Source organism: Suncus etruscus, chromosome 8, assembly GCF_024139225.1.
Source record: "Suncus etruscus isolate mSunEtr1 chromosome 8, mSunEtr1.pri.cur, whole genome shotgun sequence".
NCBI classification, from domain to species: domain Eukaryota; kingdom Metazoa; phylum Chordata; class Mammalia; order Eulipotyphla; family Soricidae; genus Suncus; species Suncus etruscus.
In genome coordinates, this window is record NC_064855.1 from 89,487,967 (window position 1) to 89,506,080 (window position 18,114).

The 18,114-nt window shown below is 38.4% G+C and overlaps 1 protein-coding gene across 1 annotated transcript in view; it reads left to right on the forward strand.

Moving 5' to 3' along the window:
• The window catches only part of PIBF1 (progesterone immunomodulatory binding factor 1), a 216,398-nt gene that overhangs the window by 6,993 nt on the left and 191,291 nt on the right, over window positions 1–18,114 (forward strand). The window contains exons 4-5 of the mRNA XM_049778914.1: window positions 1,470–1,668; window positions 4,069–4,188. Of these exons, the coding sequence (XP_049634871.1) occupies window positions 1,470–1,668; window positions 4,069–4,188 (319 nt within the window). The remainder of the gene's footprint in view (window positions 1–1,469; window positions 1,669–4,068; window positions 4,189–18,114) is intronic.

Sequence of the window (18,114 nt, forward strand, 5' to 3'; positions counted from 1 at the left end):
ACTGCCAGGCTTTCTGGGGGTACAAGAAGGAAGGGGGAGGATTTCCATACTCATTCTAAAATATCCTTATGCTGTCAACTCAAATACCAGCAAATCTGCATAGAGCTCTAGAGAAGAGGTGTAGCAGAGCCATTGGCAAAGCTTCAATTATTGGGTGTGGGTCCAGCAGGTATGGCTTTGGCAAGGTGGAGATTTGACTGAATGGAGCTGGCCAAATGCAGATAAGGTGACTTTTTCCCTTTATTATTGTTGCTGTTGTTGTTGTTTTTGGCCACACCTGGTGCTCTCAGGGGTTACTTTTGGCTCTGCCCACAGATTGCTCCTTGCAGGCTCAGGGGACTATATAGGATGCCAGGGATTGAACCCAGGTCTGTTCCAGATCTGCCACATGCAATACCACTGTGCTATCACTCTGGCCCAAATATTTTTTGAAAATGAGCTCAGGGTTCTCAAATTTGAGCATGCAACAAAACCACCTGTAGACTTTTTTAAAGAAATGCTTCATTCCAGCCTTAAGTTTTGATTTTTGTTGGATCCCAAGAATTTGCATTTTTACCAGATTCTTTGGTGATGTTACTGCTCATACTGGTTCAAGTGGTGCATCAACTATATTTGTAAACATGTCTTCTTTTGGCATTTATTGATGGATTGGTTAGGTGGCTATTGAGTGATCTCCTTGACAACTGATGGTAGTAAAAAAGTGGCTGACACCATTCTCTACGAATACAATCACCATGTCTGCATTTAACCGGTTCCATAGACACAATTTATTTATTTATTTATTTGGATTTTTGGGCCACACCCTGTGACACTCAGTGGTTACTCCTGGCTATGTGCTCAGAAATCGTTCCTGGCTGGGGGACCACATGGGATGCTGGGGAATCGAACCAAGATCCATCGTAGGTCAGCCACGTGCAAAGCAGGCACTCTACTGCTTGTGCCATGGCTCTGGCCCCTTTAGCTCACTTTTTGATGGCCCAGTGATGGCTTGATGTTGCCATCTGAAAGAAATATGTATATCTTGAAGAACCTAAATAAAGATAATTTTTTTTTTTTTTTTTTGGTTTTTGGTTTTTGGGCCACACCTGGCAGTGCTCAGGGGTTACTCCGGCTGTTTGCTCAGAAATAGCTCCTGGCAGGCATGGGGGGTCCATATGGGACACCGGGATTCGAACCAGCCACCCTTGATCCTGGACCGGCTGCTTGCAAGGCAAACGCCGCTGTGCTATCTCTCTGGGCCCAAAGATAATTTTTTATAAAAAACCACTTTTGTAAGTCAGCACAAAACATATAAAACTTAAAATTTAAGCACAAATGTATGCTTTTATCACTTGAAATTTTTAAACCATTTTGAGTGTTCTCTAACAATTTATATGTTCCCATATTCAGTAATTAGGATGTTTTTACTATTCAAAGGTAACTTAGAGAAAATAGAATTTCAACTTGCCACAAATTCTTGCCTAATCTAGAAAATATCAAGAATTAATGAAACAAGAAATGGAAACGATTTTATTGAGACAGAAACAACTAGAAGAGACAAATCATCAGCTAAGAGAGAAAGCCGGAGATATTCGTCGAAACCTACGTGATTTTGAGTTGACAGAAGAACAGTATATAAAACTAAAAGGTTTTTCAGAAGACCTCCTCTCTATTCCTGAATATGTATCTGTAAGTGTTGTTTTATTCACCTCCTTTTTTTTTGGCCTTTGGGCCACACCCAGCGGAGGTCAGGGTTGACTCCTGACTGCACTCAGAAATCGCTCCTAGCAGGCTGGGGCACCATGTGGGATGCCAGGAATCTAACCCAGGTCCTTCCTGGCTCGGCCTTGTGCAAGGCAAATGCCCTATCACTGTGCTGTCTCTGGATTATCCACCTTTTTAAAATGTGTATTTTTTCAGAAGCCAGTGAAGTACTACAACAGCAGGGCTCTTGACTTGCACACTGCTGACATGGGTTTGATCCTTGGGAACCATTTGTTCCTGTGAACCACGAGGAGTAAGTCCTGAGCAAAGAGCCAGGAGTAAGCCCTGAGCACTGCTGAGTATGATCCCCAAACAGAGCCAAACAAAAAGTAAATGCATGTATTTTCAGACTTAAAATCTACCACTTATATACTAACATAATTTTAAACTTCATAATTAATTGATAAAAATTACTATTTGATTTTAATCTAAAGTTATCAAACAGGGCTCACCTCACCAGTTCTTTTTTTTTTTTTTCGAATAATATCTTTATTTAAGCACCATGGTTACAAACATGTTTGTAGTTGGATTTAAGTCATAAAACGTACACCCCCTTTCACAACAGTGCAACCTTCCCTCCACCAATCCCCCATCACCCTCCCCGCCACATCCTGAATGTATTCCAGAGACATTCTATTTTACTTACTATTATTGTCATGATAGTTGTTAGTGTAGTTATTTCTCTAACTGAGCTTACCATTCTTTGTGGTAAGCTTCATATAGTGGGCTGCTCCTTCTGGTCCTCTTGTCTTTTCTTTTTCTTTTTCTTTTTTTTTTTGTTTTTGTTTTTGGTTTTTGGGCCACACCCGGCATTGCTCAGGGGTTACCCCTGGCTGTCTGCTCAGAAATAGCTCCTGGCAGGCACGGGGGACCATATGGGACACTGGGATTTGAACCAACCACCTTTGGTCCTGGATCGGCCACTTGCAAGGCAAACACCGCTGTGCTATCTCTCCGGGCCCGTCTTTTATTTTTCTTAAATCCCACAGATGAGTGATACTATTTTGTGTCTATTTCTCTCCCTATGACTTTATTTCTTTTTTTTATTTGAATATCTTGATTACATAAATGATTGTGATTAGGTTTCAGTCATGTAAAGAACACCCCCCTTCACCAGTGCAACATTCCCACCACCAATGTCCCAAATCTCCCTCCAAACCACCTGTACTCCATACAGGCTTTCCAGTTCCCTCATTTACCTCACCAGTTCTTGACCAATAAATAAGACTCTCAGGTCTGTGGCTGCCTATCTATGAAGATGAAGAATTATCTTATAAACTGCTTTGTAACATTCTCAAAATGAAAAATTATAAACAATAGATGGATAGTTACCTAGGATCTTAGCAAGGGGATTTTCATGCAATTATAAAGGGGTAAGGATGAGGGATCTCTTTGTGGTTCAAGTTGAGTATCTAGATTCCACATAGAATAGTTAACAACTGTCTTTTTTTGTTTGTTTTTAGCATCCCTTTACACTCTAAATTTTCTGAGGAATTACAAAGATCTTTTGTCTTAATTGTTTACTTCTATTAGTTTTTGCCATATCCAAAATTAAATGGGACATTTTCAAACACAAAAATACTTAGTACATAATCCGTTAGGCGTAAGGGAGAAGATATCATTGCACTGTAGCCATCAGTCAAAGTCTGAACAGTTATCTGAGAATAAACTGGCAAAATTATTCAGTATTGCTAGGGAAATAGTTTTGATGTTAGGAATTCCCTAAAATAGTTGAAAGTGGCAGGCAAGGCAAAGGGTTCATTGAGAACTGCTGGTTTGTACATATTGATGCCATTTCACCTTAAGAAACTTGTATTTTTTCCATTGCAAAGTGGCTTGAATAATTGTAGTTTCATCTTTCTTCTGTGGCAGTTGTGAGAAGGGACTGAATAGATATATGAACTACTTAGCACAGTGTTTAGAAACTAACTACATGATAAATGCTACCTATTATTTTTGCTGGAGTGGGTGTTGCTACCATTGATTCTTATTTGGATAAGATCTTAATTAATGATTTAAAAAATAAGATATTACATTTTTATCTGCCTTTTACTTAAATAGTTCTAATATATTTTTTTCTGACCACAGCATAATCTCTGCCTTAAAGGATAGAACATTAAGATTTAATACAAATAGTAGTGGTTAGGGTCAATTAATGATGCTTGATTTTGTACAAATAAGACTTTATAGACATATACCTGGAAGCTCCTTAGAAGTTTTCTTTTTATTATCTTAATATTTTTCTTTTATTACTTACAAAGAGAATGATAGATTATCGCATTTTCACTGTGATTTGGATTTCAAGGGTGCTTCTTTGTTTTAAAGCTTCGGTTTTATGAACTTGTGAATCCATTAAGAAAGGAAATCACTGAACTACAAATGAAAAAAAAAGACCTATCAGAAGAATTGAGTGAAAACAAAGATCAACTGAAACGCCTAACAGAGGTTGGTATGAATTTTGATCACGATGAGAAATAGCTTCATATTTTTGGTAAAGATTCAATATTTGTTCAAAATAAAGACTATAAAAATAGAATCATTATAGGAGAAAAATAGAATGAGAGATGATGACTGCAATATATATATTAATATTAGGTAGAAAGATTAAGAGGAAAATAATCATCTTAAAGATTTATCCATGATATCTTCAATATTACCTGTAATTCATTGCTGAATATTTTATTAGTATAGCTGAATTCATTCTCAGTTCAATTAGTTTTCTTTGTTTATGTTAAAAGTGGGCTTACTATAAATGCATCAGTCATGTTGCCTCTTCACAAAAATAGTCAGCTCTCCTGGCATCCCCTGGCAGTTGTTCATAGCTCTTGCCCTGGTATTAGGTTCAATCCCAGTATTTCACATGCCAGGTTCAGGCAGCCTTCAACATAATTGAGATGGCACTTCCCTTCAAGAGTTCAGAAACTAGAATGATAGATAACACATTGGGTAAAAACACATGCCGGGCCTGGAGAGATAGCACAGCGGCGTTTGCCTTGTAAGCAGCCGATCCAGGACCAAAGGTGGTTGGTTCAAATCCCGGTGTCCCATATGGTCCCCCATGCCTGCCAGGAGCTATTTCTGAGCAGACAGCCAGGAGTAACCCCTGAGCACTGCCGGGTGTGGCCCAAAAACCAAAAAAAAGAAACCAAAAAAAACACATGCCTTCCATGGGGCCTTGCTGGGTAGATTCCCAGGACCCCCTATAATACTGCAAGTCCTACCAAGAGTGATCTCTGAGTACAGATCCAAGAGTAAGACCTCAGTATTGCCAAGTATGGTCCCCCAAACAAAAAGAAAACCTAAGTGAAAAAGATTTAGAGTCTAGTGAATTAGGGTTTGATATGGTTATGTTGTGGAGCTGTGTCATTTCTGTCAAGGCAATAGGGTGTGGCACTGGGCTGCTGTGGTTCATACAAAAAGAGAAATCTGCCCCCACCCATTTTAAGAATGAAATAGAGGTATCATTTCTGACCAGACTATGTAGGAAGTAGCCATTATTTTCGTTTGAAGCTTGGTAGAGGAGCTAGGCCATTTTTCTGCCAGGCCATTCTACTCTTAAAGGATCGGTAATGCTTCATATCTCAGATTTTTGTTTCAGTGTTATCAAAAAACCTTTAGTATTTTCCTCGTGTTTTAACAGATAAAACAGTGCATTGACTCAGGATCCAGAGAGTTTTTAATGTTCTAAAATGTGGAATTGGTGTGGCCTTGTATCAAATAAGGAACCACAAGAAAAGTGGAATCCAGGGGAGCTATAGAGAGCAAGATTTATTTATTTGTTTTCTCCTTTTGCTATTGCTACTATTGTAGTGACCTAGGGTTGCAATGCTGGAACACTTGAGTTTCACATCTTTTGCAGAGTTCAAACATATGTGCTCAGGGTGTGCCAGTGATGGGGCACTGGGGATCACAAACAGTCATGCCACTACCACTGTCATTCATTTGCTATATGGGAGGGATATTGCTGGGAATCAGACTCATGGCTTTCATGCCTGCTGTGTCACTAACTTACCCCCAGGCTCCAAGTGAATTCTGTTTAAAAGAATTGGCTCATGTAATTGTCGATTGTCGACGCTAGTGATTTTGTAAAATAAAATGGAATAGTTAGTTGTTAGTCTAGAGATTCAGGAAATCATTGCAGTTTAATGTTAAGGCATTTACTAATCCAACTCATCTTACTCGGTCTTTGTTTTATTCACCAGACCACATTATGGGGCATAACCTACTTTACTCAAAGTCTCCTCATGTAAATAGTAATCTCATCTAAATAATATCTTCACGGTTATATTCAGGCTGATGTTTGGACAAATATTTACATACTGTGTCTTAGCCAAATTGCACATAAAACTAACCATCATAGAACCAATTCACTTTTTTTTTTAAAAAAAAAAAACATTTGTCACATCGTGGGACCGGAGAGATAGCATGGAGGTAAGGCATTTGCCTTGCATGCAGAAGGACGGTGGTTCAAATCCTGGTATCCCATATGGTCCTCCGAGCCTGCCAGGAGCAATTTCTGAGCATAGAGCCAGAAGTAACCCCTGGGCGCTGTCGGGTGTGACCCAAAAACCAAAAATGAATGAATGAATGAATGAATGAATGAATAAGTAAATAAATAATAAATACTTGTCATATCTTGGCTGAAATATCCTTTGTCTTATGTCTTTATAATTAGTAATATAAATAAACAATTTAATCACAATCAAGGAGAAAATTAAGCAGTGTTTTGTTTACTTAATAAAGCTATTGAAAATTCAAAGAATCTGCTTTAGACACAGTAAAATTGGTTTCTATGCTAACATCACCTTACAATGGGATCCTTTTCTATTAAGGGCACAGTAGAGGTCAATTTGCTAACACAGAATAAAATAAACTGTGTTTGCATAGGCTTATATGTTTAGGTAACCTGTGAGGTGGCCTGTACTTAATAGGAAACTGGCACCTCCGTCCCGCACTTGTCTTCGAGAGTTGAATGTCTGCATATGTGCCTTGGGCCTCTCACTAGCTACAGATCCCCGGGAAGACATGGCCTTACAGCAGAAGGCAGTGGGCTGAGAAGGGCTAATTCTGTAACTTGAATAATCACGGGCCTGTTAGCTGCAGGCCTGTTATGCAGTTGGCATGGGAGGGGCCGAATTTTCTTGGGATGATGGGCCCTGGTCACACACCAACAGCAATAGCATCCAACATTGGATCTAACTTAAACTTCCAGTACATAGTCACTTGCCTCCCAGTTCAGTAGATGAGAAAAAAAAAGAACTGGATATCTGAGCAGTCTGGGTGCTCAGTGAAGCCCCACCCTGGTTCCCTGAGCTGTAGAATTTTTCAGCTAAAGTCCATTGCCAGGCTGGTAGGGGTTTATGCCACCATACCCCCAGTTCAGTATTTCTGCTGCAGTGGCTGCCTACTGGGCTGCTGGCTTTCAGTCACCTTTTGTGCTGTGAAAGGACTCTGTGTTTAACTGGTTTTTAGTGTAGGCATTAGCCTTAATGCTGAGAGAGTGCTAGACAGTATCTCCTAGTTAGCTTTCTTCCTTCATCTCCCTCCAGAGAGACTCTTTAAAGCTGCTGTAGAGATCTAGGTGAGATTATTGTGCTTCTGAACAGGGTGGTAGCCATCAACGTGGTAGTTTACATTCTGGACATACTTTAAAAGTAGAGCCAAGGGCTGGAGAGATAGCACAGCGGTAGGGCATTTGCCTTGCATGGGGCCAACCTGGAATGGACCCAGGTTTGATTCCCAGCATCCCATATGGTCCCCCGAGCCTGCCAGAAGCAATTTCTGAGCACAGAGCTAGGAGTAACCCCTGACTGCTGCTGGGTGTGGCCCAAAAACCAAAATAAAATAAAAGTAGAGTCACTGTGAACTTGGAGAAATAGGCTTAGATTGACTTAGATCATCTGCCTTGCAAATTTGTGCTTACAATTGCAAATTCCTGTAATCCCACATGTGCCTAGACTAGTACTGACAGCTCTGCTGTCTGTGTTCCCCAGCATCTTCAGTGAATTCACACAGAGCATAAGCAGTGTGTGTGCACCACAGGATAAGATGTGGGAACGTTACGTCTAGGAAGCATGACCCAGTGTGTGCACAAGTTGCATGCCAGCACCACAACTCCTGCTGTAAGCTACATGACCCTTCACATCTATCAGTGCCAAGGAAAGGAAGGAGGAGGAGGAGGAGGAAGAGGAGGGTATAGGAAGAAATGAAAATTGTAAAAAAGATAATACTAAGGAAAAGTAGAAGCCATTCCTTTTCCTGATGAGTTTGATGGAAGGTGTGGAAAAAAGAACAGGGCCCAGGTGTTTGAGCTGAGTAGTTGGCGGGACAGATTTTTGTCTCTTGAAATAATGAAATTGGTAAGAGGGTGAGCCTTAAAACTGCAGTGGGAGTGTCACTGTGGAGTGTGTTGGTTTTGAGTGTTTGGACTGAAGGAATCACAGCTACTATCTTTCCCAGAGGGAGAGACATAGGCACAAAATAATCTGACTCATCTGTAGGATATAGGAGAAACAAGAGATACTATGGTAATAATACCCAGAGACAAAAGAGACAAAGGTCAGGAGGTCCAGCCCACGGTAGAAAGATCACCACAAAGACCAGTGAGTATAGCTAGAGTAGAGAAGTATCTACTAGGACAATGATAATTGGAACCAATTGCTCTGGACAAGAACTTGGTGCTGAAAGTGGAGAAACTAATAGGTAAGGCACCCCCTCCATTAACAATAGTGCAAAACACAGTGATACGAAGGAAAGAGTGAGTGAGAGAGTGAAAGAGACAGACATAGAGAAAGGAAAGCAAATTAGCTACCCTAGAGCAAGATGGGGGGGGGGGGTGAGGGGAAAGGGTTGGAGGGAATTAGTGACAGGAAGGGTACACTGGTGAAGGATGGTGTACATTGTCTGCCTGAAACTTAACAATGAACAGTTTTGTAACTACTGTGCTTAAATAAAGCAATTTGAAAAAACTATGAATCCAGGGGCCGGAGAGATAGCATGGAGGTAGTGCGTTTGCCTTGCATGCAGAAGGACGGTGGTTCGAATCTCGGCATCCCATATGGTCCCCCGAGCCTACCAGGAACAATTTCTGAGCACAGAGCCAGGAGTAACCCCTGAGCACTGCCAAGTGTGACGCAAAAAACAAAACAAACAACAACAATAAAAACCTATGGATCCTAACCTGATGTACAATAGTAGAAAGACATTCTCCCTTTCTTTCTTCCATGTTTTGGGCAATGCCCAGTTGGTACTCAGGGCTTATTTCTGGATCTCTGCTCAGAGATCATTCCTGGCAGGGCTCAGGGGACCAAATGGAATGTCAGCAATCCAATCTGGGTAAGTCACGTGCAAGGCAAGTTCCCTACCACTGCAGTATCTCTCCAGCCACTTGAATTACTCTTGATACATTTTAAAGCATGTTCTTCATTTCATAACAATTTTAATGACATTATTATCAGGAAGTGAAACATTAAAATTATTTTAATAACATTATTATTAGGATGGTGAAAAATAATTTCAATTACTAAAGTTCTAATGACTAATCTCAATTACTAAAGTTCTTTTGCAAGGTTTGCCTTTATTTTGGGGGCCACACTCAGAAGTGCTGTGGGCTTCTTCCACCCTGGTGCTCAGGAGTCATTCATAGCAGTTCTTAGAGGACCATGTAGTGCCAAGACCTCCTGCAGACAAAGCACAACCTCCAGCCTATTAAACTATCACCAGTCCATAAGGTTTTAATTGCAAATGATCTTTTCTTTTTTGGTTTTTGGGTCACACCCAGCAGCACTCAGTGGTTACTTCTGGCTCTACACTCAGAAATTGCTCCTGCCAGGCTCAGGGGACCACATGGGATTCCGGGATTCGAACCACCATCCTTCTCTATACGAGGCAAACGCCCTACCTAAATGCTATCTCTCCAGCCCACAAATGATCTTTTCATAAAAAAAGATGGCTTAGTCTAAAATTCAACTAAATATGCTCATTTTACCCTCTTTCAGAAAAAAACAACTCGGGATCCCCCTAAAATCTACTTTCTTTAAGTAAATGAACAGAAATGTGTCCCTTCTCCCCACACTCTCCCAACCCCATTTGCTCCATATATCAATCCATAGTCTACTCCAGTTCTATATGCTTATATGCTTAGATTGTTCTAGTGCCTCCAGGACTGGGAGGTAGTACCATCCACTGTGTGAAACACTATTCTAGACTATGTGATAATGTTACTGTTTGGTTGTATTCAAACTGAATGCTCTGGAGGCTGGAAAGAGGACAGTGGTTAAGGCATACAGCCTGCAAGGCATGCCCACTTGGGTTCAATCTCCAGTACCACATGCCCTCTCTCGTCCTCCTGAACATCACCAAGGGCAGCCTGGGGCCCCGTGAGCACAAGAAGGGCCTGGACCTTCCTTGACCACAGGCCTGAACAGAACCATACCTTTATATCCACGAGGCCTTTAATAGAACTGCAGGCCTCCTGGGCAGAAACCTGGAAAGATACCAGGGCTTTCTAAATATCCCTTGGAAGGTTCTATCAAACAGTAACAAACTGTGTACTCTTTTCCCTTGGGCAGAAGTTCAAATTTCCGTTCTGTTTTGAGCAGATATTGTAGGCATCTGTGAGTCTACACTGTGGAGGGTCAGGTTTGGGCTAAGAATGTTCTCAGATCCATTTCTGATGCCCTTCACAATTCTTCCTTCATTTTAGACCTGAGTTACCCAAGATTCTGCCTTCTGTTTGTTCAAGTCAAAAAAAAATATTGTTTTGTGTTGAGAACATGTCTGGGGTGCTCAGGGTTTACTCCTGTTTCTGTGCTCAGGAGACTCTATATGGTTTTGGGGATCAAACTTGGGGTCTGCCACATATAAGACAAGTGTAATACCCTCTGTGCAGTCTCTCTGGTCCCAACATAATTTTTATTGTTTCTTTATCCATCCAACTTGGCACAAACTAGACCTTCTATCATGCAAGAAACTATTCAAATGCATGCACACACACATACACACACACACACACACAACATACGTGAATCTGCTTGATTTTTTTTGTTGTATTCCTGTACCTTACAATGGTTGATTTATATTTTGTCTAGAATTTAGAGTTGATTCTGCAATAAGATTGATTATATGGTAGCATAAGTAGCTTTTACCAGAAAAACCACCTTACAGTTTTGTTTTAACTTTGAGTGAAGAAGCGAAGCTCCATTGTATACATGTAGAATACTGGACTTGGAAATCACTTTATATTCCTTGAAAGGACCTTAGCTTCATTGGAGACTTTTTTTTCTTCTTAAGTTTGCCTTTGTACTGACATTACTAATAAAACAAATTTAGCAGCTAAGCACAATCCTACACCTTGAACAAAATATTCAATTTTGAACATTCTATCTTTGATTGTACTTATTATTGAACATCGCTTAATAAAACCATTAAATTTGGAAGTTTGAAACAAATTTTTTATTTAAGGGATAAATTTCCTATCTAAAAATAGAAGATTAGTATATTTCCAATTTATACCATCTCAAAGGAGCATGCAATTTTAGTTTAAAAATAATTATTTTAATAAAAATAATAATAATTTTAGTTTAAAAATAATAAAATAGTTCAGATTAGGTTAGGATTGACTTGCAAGAGGACACTCATAGAACAAGTTCAAGATTAGAATTTAGGAGACTTCAGAAAATGTTGATGTTGGGCCAGAGCGATAACATAGTAGTAGGGCTGTTAACTTGCACACAGTTGACCTAGGATGGTCCTCAGTTCGATCCCTGGCATTTCATATGGTCCTCCAAAGCCAGGGGTGATTTCTGAACACATAGCCAGGAGAAACCTCTCAGTGTCAACGGGTGTGGCCCCAAAACAAAAACAAAAAAAGAAAATGTTAATGCCTTAAAAATGGCAAATAACGACACCTCTATAGTGGATTAAAAGGAGAAACTAAGGTACTTTTTAGCTACGTTCCTAGTTTTAAGGCTGGAAATTTGGAAAATAAACCACCCAGACTTTTAGTTCTTTTCTAAATGCTCTTAATATTTCCAACACATGGTGGCAGTATATACCCATCTATATCTGTAACCGGTTGGAGCTATGCAGAAACCCTTGTCATTTTTTACCTAGTGTCCAAGATCCTGCATTAATTTTATTTTAATTTATATTATTTGTTTTATATAAATTACCTGCAACAAATAAGTAGTAGTATATTTTTCTAATAAGTTTAGTGAACCTAAAACTAGGAGTAAAAGAAAAAAATTCTGACCTATTTTCAGTTTTTGGTTTTCAAATTAAATATGTCTCAATTAATCAAACTGATTTGATATACCAAAACATCCAGAGAGTATAGTATCCCACAAATAAATGATTGAACTAATTCTGATTTTGTATATTTAATATGCAAGTTCTTGAAAGATATGTGGTGAAATTAATTTTTACAAATTTAGTGTGATTTTGACCTTTAAGGAAGAAGTATCTTTTCCTGAATTGCCTATTTTAGTGGAATTTGAAGATTTGGGGCTTTTCACAGTTCTTTTCAGACTTTTAGATATTTTGAAGTAAAATTTAGATTCTAGTTCTAGAAAATAGCGTTCATATTTTACTTTGTTTAGAGTTTGTTATTAAGTGTTAATGTAATCTAATCATTGCATATTTGGAACTATATTACATATATGAACATTTTTATGTGAATTTAGGTTTTCATAAGTACTAAATGTGTATATGTTTATGAGGTTTATAGCAGGTCAGAATTTTGTCTATTATGTTGAGTGAAATAAGCCAGAGGCAGAGAGATAAACACAGAATAGTCTTACTCATCTGTGGGATTTAAGAAAAATAAAAAAACAGTACAGTAATAATACTCAGAGACAATAGAGATGAAGGCGGAAGAACCAGCCCTTGATGTGAAGCTTACCACAAAGAGTGGCAAGTGCAGTTAGAGAAATAACTACACTAACAATTACTATGACAATGATAGAAAGAGAAACTCAATGCCTATCTCAATGACAAGCTGGGGATGGAGGAGGAGGGAAATGAGGGACATTGGACATTTTTGTTTTGGGGTCATACCCAGCAGTGCTCAGGGGTTACTCCTGGCTCTTTGCTTAGAAGTCACTCCTGGCAGGCTCAGAGGACCATATGGGATGCTGGGATTCGAACCTGGGTTCATTCTGTGTTGGCCACATGCAAGGCAAATTGCTTACCACTCTGCCATAGTTTCCAGCCCCTATTTTTATTTTTTTATAATATCTTTATTTAAGCATCATGATTAAAAACATGTTTGTAGTTGGCTTTCAGTCATAGAAAGTAAAACCCCTTTTTATACCTTTTTATTTTTATTATTTATTTTTAAATGATAGATTTGTTATTTTATATTTAAGATGAGTACTGCTTAAATATAGATTTATCAATTCTTCCATTATTTTACTTTCTAAGGTAGAATTAAGAGTCTGAATTTTATATAAGAAGCCTGAGTAATGTGGCAGTTTTACAAACCATATATTTGTTTACTTGTGATTGAAGCATAAAATACTTTAATTAAATGTTTTGTTCAATTTTATTATCATTAATTGTATCCACTGTAATATATATATATATTTATCTTCAACCAAAACAGTTCTCTTTCTCTAAAAGAAATATATTTAATGCATGTTGATACAGCAAGATTGGAAAAGAGACAGGATAATTGTTATGCAAAAGAAACTACAGGAATATTTGATTTAGTGGGACAGATATTAAAATCCACAAAGCAAAGGTAGTAAAAAATATTAATAAAAGGTGATGTTATCGTCATAAGTTTCTATATAACAAACAACACTGTAATTTAGGAAAACATTTTTAGAATGTGTGTACAGGAGGTTTACCTGAATCATTGTTTCTGGTGGCAGGAACTAGAAAAAGGAACTGTAAACAGTAATCACCATTTTAATAACAAGAATTTGGTTGCATAAATTATGGTATAGTCCATACCATGGGATGTATAGTCATTTCCAAGAATGAATTAGAGACTATTAGTTAATATATGAAGTATTGCTAGGTGAAAAAATATAAATGCAAAACTCAACGATTTATTGGTTAAGGGGGCTGGAGCAGTGGCACAAGAGGAAGAGCATTTGCCTTGCATGCGCTGACCTAGGATGGACCTCGGTTCAATCTCCCGGCATTCCATATGGTCCCCCAAGCCAGGAGCGATTTTTGAGCACATAGCCAGGAGTAACTTCTGAGTGTCACTGGGTGTGGCCCCACCCCCCCCCAAAAAAAGAAATGTGACCCACTTTTCCCATATTTGTGCTATAGATGAATATTTAAGCATGAAGAAAAAAATGAAATATGAATGATCTTTGACCTGGAAATGTTAATTAAAGGGGAAAAAAGGGAAGAACTATAAAAAGCTTAAAAATTCTGTTCATAAGTTTGACATATCATTATTTTATATACTTTTAGTATATACATGAAACACTTATGGAACAGGTCCTTGAATAACATTTTTTTTTTTTTTTTTTTGGTTTTTGGGCCACACCCAGCGGTGCTCAGGGGTTACTCCTGGCTGTCTGCTCAGAAATAGCTCCTGGCAGGCACGGGGGACCATATGGGACACTGGGATTTGAACCAACCACCTTTGGTCCTGGATTGGCTGCTTGCAAGGCAAACTCCGCTGTGCTATCTCTCCGGGCCCGAATAACATTTTCTTTTCATTATAATTTCAATGGGAAAAGTAAAATTTAAACAAAAAGTCTTTTTCATTTAAGGACCAGTCTTCATTCAATGCTATTCAACTTAAAGTCAGGAAATCATATCAACAATGCTAAGTAAGAATTTACCATATAAACACAAATGTTTATTTATACAAATTTATATTTGCACATCTTACATATTTGAATATTATAAAAATTATAGTAATTATATAAATCTTGCATTGTCATTGAAATGTGTTGCTTTATATTCATTTTGTCAGAAGTTAAAATATGGGAAAGTATGTTTATATTTGAGATATTAAATTTAAATTACATAGAAGTTTTTAATGGTAATTTAACACTGGTTACTTAAAACACTAAGATTTAATTTTTTGGTTTAGTAAATTCCTGTTGAAAGGAATTTATTTCAAATGATGACTGAAGAAATAAATTGCCTCTTGGGGGCTGGAGAGATAGAACAGTGGTTAGGTGCTTGCCCTTCCATGTGACTAACCCATGTTCAATCCCTGGCATTCCATATGGTCCCCCAAACCCACCTGAATTTCTGCGTGCAGATTCAGGAGTAATCTCTGAGCACTGCTACATGCTCCCCACTTCCCCCTAAATTAAAGAAATTGCCTCTCAGCAGCAAATCAATTTACTATCAGCAATAGAGAATTCTTTTAGATGCAAGAACAAATCATGAATAATAATTATGTGATGTATGAAAATGGACATATAAAGTGCATAAAGGTATCTATTAGTGTTCTCACTTGAAGAGGGAGCCATTAAGATTCAAGAAAATTGACTTACTGTAACAGTAGGTGGGATTTTGAGCCTGTCTCAGAAAGAGACATAATCTAATATAATTACAATATGTTATATGTAATATATAATATACCTAATATAATATAAGCTCTTTCATAATCTGATATCCATCACATTTGATGAAAGTTACCTTTGTCTGGCTTTTTTTCCTTTTCAAAAAGTTTTAATTTGTAGGTTGGGGTTTTCATTTATTAAAACATATTAGGGGCCGGGTGGTGGCGCTGGAGGTAAGGTGCCTGCCTTACAAGCGCTAGCCAAGGAACGGACAGCAGTTCGATCCCCCGGCGTCCCATATGGTTCCCCCAAGCCAGGGGCGATTTCTGAGCACATAGCCAGGAGTAACCCCTGAGCGTCAAACGGGTGTGGCCCAAAAACCAAAAAAAAAAAAAAAACCATATTATTTTTAAAGTCATGTAATATTAAAAAATTGCTATTTTTCTTACTCTTTTTTTAGGCACAGTGACTTTATATTCATCACATTTGTCTGGAAGGCTTTAAAGTAACTCAAAACTTAAAAAAGTTTTCTTGGGGCCAGAGCGATAGCTCAACGATAGAGCAGGACGTTTGCCTTGCACATGGTTGACCCAGGACGGACCTAGGTTCATCCCTGGTGTCCCATAGGGTCCCCGAAGCCAGGAGCAATTTCTGAGTGTATAGCCAGGAGTAATCCCTGAGTGTCATCAAATATGGCCCCCAAACAAACAAACAAACAAAAAATTTCTTAAAGATTAATTTTGAGCCATACCCCATGGCACTCAGGAATTATGGTCCCCTAGCAGACTGGATGCTGAGGATTGAACTGGGGTCAGCCATGTGCAAGGCAAACACCCTCCCGATTATGCTATGGATCTGGTCATATCATTTTTCTTAATGGTTCCAACAGATGTTTCTGAGAGCAAAATAGACTGTCATTTCTTTTGTCATTTCTTTTGTCTGCTTGTTTTGTTTAGGATCCATATCTCGTGATACTCAGGGGTTACTCCTGGCTTTGCACTCAGGAACTACTTCTCGTGGTATTCAGGGGACCATATGGGGTGCTGGGGATTGAAACTACATACTTTATTATTGCTTCATTTCCAGACTATGGTTTCTTAAAGGAATGATCGAAGAGTGAAAAGTTAATTAGATTTCATACTTTTCAGTGTTTAGCTACTTGGAGTTGTTTATTGGAGAAATCTGAGTACAGAATTTTCAATTTCCACAAAATAGATAACTAAGCCATTTCTTCTTCACTAAACTGCTACCTGTGTAAACTTTGAATCGGAACAATTTGCCATAAAGTAATTCACACTGAATCTCCTTCCTAATTTCCCAATCTCTTTTCTCCCCATAGGCAGATCACTTCATTTATTAAAGATTAAATTTGACACAGACTATCAGTATCATCTCAGTTTACATGGTATAAGAGACAAAAGATGTAGATGATGCTTAGAAATCCATTAAATAGGGGCTGAATCCATTAAATAGGGGCTGACGAGGTGGTGCTAGAGGTAAGATGTCTGCCTTGCAAGCGCTAGCCAAGGAAGGACCACGGTTCGATCCCCCAGTGTCCCATATGGTCCCCCCAAGCCAGGGGCAATTTCTGAGCTCTTAGCCAGGAGTAACCCCTGAGCATCAAACGGTGTGGCCCGAAAAACCAAAAAAAAAAAAAAAATGTGTACTTAATTGAATGTACATCTTTAAATGCATTTTTTAATCTTTTTTCTTTTTTTATTGTAAGAATTTATTCAAGAGAAAAAATTGATTAACATAATGAGGTAAATTAACATAACATAATATAGTAACATAACATATAATATAATAATACATGTAAGTCAAAGAAAGTTTCTGATTAAAACTAATTTTTTTCATAATGGCTTACATATCTTTCACAGTAGTATTTTAGGTACATATTAACATTGAATCAGGGGAATACCCATCACCAAATATGACCTCCCCCCATCCCAGTTCCCTTTCTACAACCCATATACCCCACCATCGGTGGCATTAGAAGTAAGGTGCCTGCCTTGCCTGCGCTAGCCTAGGACAGACCGTGGTTCGATCCACTGGTGTCCCATATGGTCCCCCAAGCCAGGAGCGACTTCTGAGTGCATAGCCAGGAGTAACCCCTGAGTGTCACCGGGTGTGGCCCAAAAACCAAAAAAAAAAAAAAATTAAAAAAAATGAATAAATACATTTTTATGTTTTGTTAAAACATTTAGGCCCAGTGCTATTTTGGGAAATTATTTTTAATATTTAAGAAGTTATTGTACTAATTCTTTTAATTACAGACAAGTTAACACATCAAGTATAATTTTGCATTTGCCATATTTGAACCCTCAAAATTGCCAGTGTTCTTTTAACACCCTGAATTTGAACAGTAAATAATAGCTTTTGATCATTATTTGAACTATTTCCATAGAATATCATCTTCCAAATTAGGAGCTTAAAATGAAGAACAAATGAATTATATATCTATGATTTAGAGAACCCAGATGTTAGCTCAGTATCTGTTTGCTCCTAAATAAGTCATTTAGTGCCTCCAGGCCTTGATGTTCTTGAAAACAAGATTGTGATAGATTGCCACTAGGGCATCTGAGGTCTCTGAAATTTCTGTGAATCTCAAATGCTTTTGCTTGAAAACTAAAGAGAGGGAAGGAGAAATACTTCATTATGAATGTGAAAAGTTGTTAGCTTCACCAAAGCTGTGCTTAATGTAAGTGATTCAGCTTCTTAAATCAAAACTCATACAGCAAAGAAACTTTAGAGGGGGGAGAATATGTCTCCTCTCAGTCCCCTCTGATGTAATCAGCACAAGCCCCTTTCCCATTCCTAACCCAAGCATTCTAGTAGAATCTCCTTCCTGTTGCCATTTCTCTGGTCATAACTGCTTGTTTCACTGATT